This window comes from Brachyhypopomus gauderio, unplaced genomic scaffold, assembly GCF_052324685.1.
Source record: "Brachyhypopomus gauderio isolate BG-103 unplaced genomic scaffold, BGAUD_0.2 sc163, whole genome shotgun sequence".
Lineage (NCBI taxonomy): Eukaryota > Metazoa > Chordata > Actinopteri > Gymnotiformes > Hypopomidae > Brachyhypopomus > Brachyhypopomus gauderio.
This window is the reverse complement of record NW_027506984.1, coordinates 45,001-50,608: the sequence shown is the minus strand read 5'-3', so window position 1 is coordinate 50,608 and position 5,608 is coordinate 45,001. Positions and strand designations below refer to the sequence as shown.

The following is a 5,608-nucleotide window of genomic DNA, read 5'->3' as shown; positions in this document are numbered from 1 at the left end:
CTACGATGAGTCACGGTTTCTGACTGAGAAGTATGACTGTTACTCTTTACTCTTGTCTTCTCACACACACACACACGCACAAACACACACACCGACACGCGCACACACACACACGCACACACATGCACACGCGCACACACACACACACACACACACACACACACACACACACACACACACACACACACACACACTCATTTGTGGAGGCATGGCAATGTGAGTGTGGACATGAACACAAACAGTCCAAAGACATTAATGTTTAAGAAAGACTAAATTTAATGTGCTACATTATAAAGGTTTGGTAAAAATAGCCTCTCACATATAAAGTATTAACATCTTGAAACACAATCTTTACAGAAAAAAAATGTACAAACAGAAAAATATACATAAGTAAAATCTATAAGCCTATCTATATCACTACATAACAGTAACCTTGCACATGGATCTAGCTCCTGCTTTTTCCAGTGCGAATTTCAAATAAATTAAAAGAGCATTAAGTTAACCACTGGCAGCAGTAATCTGTTGCCTCGAGGTGACGAGGTACTGGTGTCTGTGGATGCTTTTGGTTGAAAACAAGAATTTTTTCAGAATTAACCTGAGATTATCAACGACTTCAGTTTCCGCTGCACTGATTTGGTTTTTACGAATGCTTCCTTGTGTGAACAGAACAAAGGTACTCAGTGTTAGACAACATGGGATGACAAAGACAAAAGGTTTGTTAAAAAAAAATATTCCATCATGTTCTTTAATCTGAGACACACGCACACACACACACACACACACACACACACGCACACACACACACACACACTCCTATGACTGTACACGTGACACATCCCTCAAACAAGCAAAAATGCTACAGACAAAAATAAATTAGTACAAAGCTACAGAGACTCTTGCGAATCAGAGATGAACCTGAAGTTGGGGGGGGGGGTTCTTGTGGTGGGGTGGGGGTGGGGGGGGGGGGGGTTCTTGTGGTGGGGTGGGGTTCTTGTGGTGTCCCTGCAGCAGAACAGCCCACGTGCAATTACCCATCATGCTCCTGTCCAGCTAAGATTCGGTGCCGCTCTCCTTTGGCATCCACTCGTTCCCTCCATCCCTCCATCCCTTTCTTTTTCTATTTTCCCTGCTTTTTAGTCATCGACTAATACACACTGCCCTGTGCATATGTCGTGTCAACAGCGAACACTGGTGGGCCGTCGCCCGCCCTACTGTTCCTCGGTCTTCACCGAGCAGAAGTGCACCACGCTGGCCCGTTGCTGCTGCTCGGCCGGCCTGGGCGGAGCCTTGGAGAACCCGGCGTCCGGCCCGGCCGCCGTGGAGGGACTGCGTGCCAGCCACCTCTCCAGGGCGCCGTCCACCTCCGCTTCCGTTGCGCCTGCCGGCAGGCTCTCGGCCTCCGCACTGCCGTCGAAGTGCTCCAGCAGCTCGGCCGCCTGCAGCAGCTCGGGGCTTTCGGGCCGGGCGGAGCGCGAGCGGGACCCGGCGTCGGGGCAGCAGCCCGAGCGGGCGTGCAGGCCCAGGGAGAAGCGGTGGACGAAGGCCTTGCCGCAGAGCGGACAACGGTGCGGACGTTCGCGGGGCCCGTGCATGCGACGGTGTAGCTTCAGGTGGATGAACTGCGTGAATTTGGTCCGGCACAGCTTGCACTGGTAGGGCTTCTCGCCCGAGTGCAGGCGCAGGTGGGTCTTCAGGTTGCTGGTGCTGCTGAAACGCTTGTGGCAGACCTGCGGGGGGGGGGGGGGGGGGGGGGCAAAGAGCAGCGTGGTGTTATACAAGCCCACAGGCTCCGAGCAAGGCACAGACATAAAAGCAAAATGTGTTTGCTAACATGTAATCACCTCCTGATTGAGTTTAATGGCCCTGATGTGTCACTGTGGAATGGAGGGGGAGTGGCTCGGCTAGGTTTCTCTTTTGGTTGAGAGTGCGTCATGACTAAAGGTATTAAAAGAGCTCTGAATGACACGACTATCACACCCTTCCGGGTCAATGTGCAACAAAGGATGGGTTTTCTTTCAAAGGATCTATCGGCACTGGGTGAAAGGGCCCACAGATAAAATGAGCTTTTAGTGTGGGTCTCTGTGTCTGACTGCCATCCATCCTGTTCCTCTGACTTTCACTTAGAGATACTCAAAGACCTCATGGCTAAAAAACGTGAACACACACACACACACACACACACCCCTCACCTGACATTCATGAGGTTTCTCTCCGGTGTGGACTAGATGGTGTTTCTGCAGGTGGGCCAGCTGTGTGAAGGTCTTTTTGCACAGCTCACAGTGAAATGGCCTCTCACCATTATGCACTCTCAAGTGAACCTATACAAGAAATGACAGATCATCTCTGTTAGCCATGAACCACGCGAAATCATGTGAAATCTCGTGAAATCTCGTGAAATCTCGTGAAATCTCATGAAATCTCATGAAATCTCATGAAATCTCATAAAATCTCGTGAAATCTCGTGAAATCTCGTGGCTCCCTACAGACTGCCCGTGTCACTAACCTTGAGGTTGGACAGCTGGCCGAAGGTCTTGAGACAGATGTTACACTCATACTTGATCTTGCCGTTCTGCTTCTTCAGCGGGTAGGGGAGGGACTTGTAGCCGAGGGCGTGGCTCGACGGCGAAGGGGGGCGGGTTTTCGGTGCGACGGCCAGGGTCAGGTCGAGGGCCTCCGTGCACAGGGGCGACGTCGCTGGCTCGCACGGCTCCTCGGGCACGCGCTCGGAGGTGGGCGAGAGCTCGGGCGTGGCCGGCGTGCCCTGGGGCGGGGAGGCGTCCGCCGGATGTGCCCTCGGGTCGTCGCATGGGGGCAGGGTGGGGCAAGGCACGCTGACGGGGAACAGGCCCGGTGGGGCGACGGGCGAGAAAGGCACAGCCTCGCTACCCAGGAAACTGTACTGGAACGGCCTTGACTGGGGCAGCACGTGAGGGAACGGAGGCGAATAGGGGTGGAGGAACAGGCGAGGGTAGTGGGGGTTGTAGGGGGGTACAATGGGGTAGGGATGCTGCACAAGGGGGTAAGAGGGCAAGTTCTCCCTTTGGCCGTAGGGGCTGTGGCGATGTGGTGGGGGCCCCGGGTGGAGCGTGACGGCTGGATGTCTCTCCAGAGACACATCTGGCCACGTCCTCTTGCTGAAGTCTGACGTGAGCTTCTCTCCGGCGCCGACGTTCACGTCCACCCTCGTCTCCTTCTCCTCTTTGGCCTCCTCTACGCCGCTCCAGGGCCTGTGGGGGCTGGCCGCGCATTTGGGGAGACAGGTCCGCACGGGTGGGCGGAGGTGCTTCTGGGAATCTGCGTCCATCACCTCGTTACCCAGACGCTCTGTGTGGCAGAGGACGAGCGGAGAGAGAAAAGAAGAGAACAGAAGCGTCAGTCGTGTGCGGCGCAGGGCCGCAAAGACAAAGCGACGTGCCCGTCTCGGTTCTCGCTACGCTTTTGCGTTTACGTCACACTCCGTGTCAGGTACTGAAAAACAGCACTGAAAATGGTACAGGAAGAGAGGCTGACTGCAGATTTCAGCACTGACTGTGTCCCCCACAAAACAGGGCCGTAACACACAACTCATCACCGTCACCCGCCCAGACTCACTTATGGTAAATGGCCCATATTTCAGTTTTAGGTTGACAGGCAGGAGATATCAAACTGGTTTCTATCTGACGTACTGAGTATTGCTATCACACAGCACCTTGATTAGTAGTACGTGGGTGTCCACAAGTCAATGTGTGAGCGCGCGCGTTTGTGTGGGTGTGTGTGTGTGTGTGTGTGTCTGTGTGTGTGTGAGAAGACGGGAGTAAAGAGTAACAGTCATACTTCTCAGTCAGAAACCGTGCTGACTCAACGTAGCAGCAGATGTACGAAACCACAAAAATATCCTACATCACCCCTTCGAGGCCCGGAGAGGCCGGGACGGTCCCGGCCAGCCGGCAACAACAACATATCAGCAACAACGTAAACAAAAATCCCTCCAAATTTGCCACAGTCAAGCACATTCCCACAGGGGGATGATCGCAATTTCACAAACACATTATTAGCCTTTGTGGTCAAGGCTTGGTTCCTCAAATCTGGTGGGAACCGGTCTGGCGCTGATGTTCCAAACTAAGTGTGTCAGTAGCGTTGGAGAGGAGTAGAATGATGGTCATCCAAACAGAGGTCTTGCACGCAAACAATCCCAGCAGGCATATCTCTTCCACAGAGTCCCTCTTCCAAAGAATCGAAACAAAGCATACATTTGCTGAGGGAGTTACATTAGAATTAGAATTAAATAAAGCAATAATAAGGTCTTTAAAAAAAAAAGAAATTCGAATGTCTTTTTGTACACAAGATTTGTGTTTTACAAAAATTGACAACACAAAACGAGCCCCACTTAAAAAGTTCATAGTGCAGCTTCTTTAGCTGGGTCCCTCGCACTGACCTAGCCACAGCAATATCGCCAAACCCCTCGAAAAGCACTTTAAACAGGTGGAAAATGTAAGTTCTTTTTTCCTCTGTAGATTTCTCTGAACTTCAATCAGGAAGTAAAAGATGTAAACTAGTCAGGGTGACGTTAGATCCTTCAAAGAAAGACGGAAGGCTATGACTCGTCAAGGGAGAACTTCCTTACCAGGATATACCGCAATTAGGGTCGATTGTCTGAGGAGATGCAGTCACCAGATGAGCTCAAAAGTCACGGAGTGTTATGCTCGAATGACTCAGGTAAATGACCAAGCAAGTCAAGTGTGTGTGGACACACACACGCACACACATACACACTATCTCTTTCTGTTGCCCTGAGAAAAGCACAGGAAACACTGTCATAGTTAAGATCATTTGTCTGTCAGTAACAATGTGAGAATGATCGTATCTTAAGGTTTTACTCCACACAAAAATATCCCGATTGCACACACACCCACACACATACACGCAAAGATTTTCATTTGCAAATGCTTCTATTATTTTTCATCCCTATAAAACCTGGTGACTTGATAACGAACCACAATCTTCCATCTGAAAACACTCAACACACTTTCTCAACTGCGGTTTGAGAAAGATCCCTATCTCTTTGTGATTGGCGACAGAGATACAACATCGTGTGTACATTCGCTGGTACGGTGACACACTGTCATGCCCTCGGACTCCATGGACTACACACAAAAACACACCCCCGCGGACCAGCTAACGGGATTCAGTAGTGGGAGAGATTATCGGAATGACAAGTGACGCTGCAAACACGATGGAAGGTGGAGAAGAAGCCTGAACTGTAGGAGAACCCAGAAAACAGGCAGAATTCATTGAGACATTTTGTTTAAAGACACACAGAAGGGGGGGGGTGCCTAGAGTGTCTAGAAGGGGTGAAGAGAAAGAGATGAAATGCCTGCCATGAGAGGCTAAATGAAAGGTAAGGAATCGACGAGAAATGCCAGCCCTCACCCCGAAGACTCTCCTGTCCCCCAGCCCCACACGCCCTCCCGTGGCCCCCACACGCCGTGTCTGTGTGCTGCTGTGACTCACTTGCTGTAAGCCTGCTGCACTCCTGGCTGTACCACAGCAGGACGCCCTGCTCAGTCTCCCACGGGCGGAGGGCGCAGAACAAGATCTCGCCACCGCTGCAGCCATCGACGTAGTGGTG

General features: G+C 51.6%; 1 protein-coding gene across 1 annotated transcript in view; it reads right to left on the bottom strand.

Moving 5' to 3' along the window:
* Positions 1–258: 258 nt before the first annotated feature.
* Positions 259–5,608, bottom strand: part of prdm1b (PR domain containing 1b, with ZNF domain) — a 6,756-nt gene continuing 1,406 nt past the window's right edge. The window contains exons 2-5 of the mRNA XM_076994795.1: positions 5,491–5,608; positions 2,504–3,324; positions 2,190–2,318; positions 259–1,727 (exon numbers count right to left, since the gene is read on the bottom strand). The exon at positions 5,491–5,608 is cut by the window's right edge and continues 21 nt beyond it. Of these exons, the coding sequence (XP_076850910.1) occupies positions 1,209–1,727; positions 2,190–2,318; positions 2,504–3,324; positions 5,491–5,608 (1,587 nt within the window). The 3' untranslated portion in view covers positions 259–1,208. The remainder of the gene's footprint in view (positions 1,728–2,189; positions 2,319–2,503; positions 3,325–5,490) is intronic.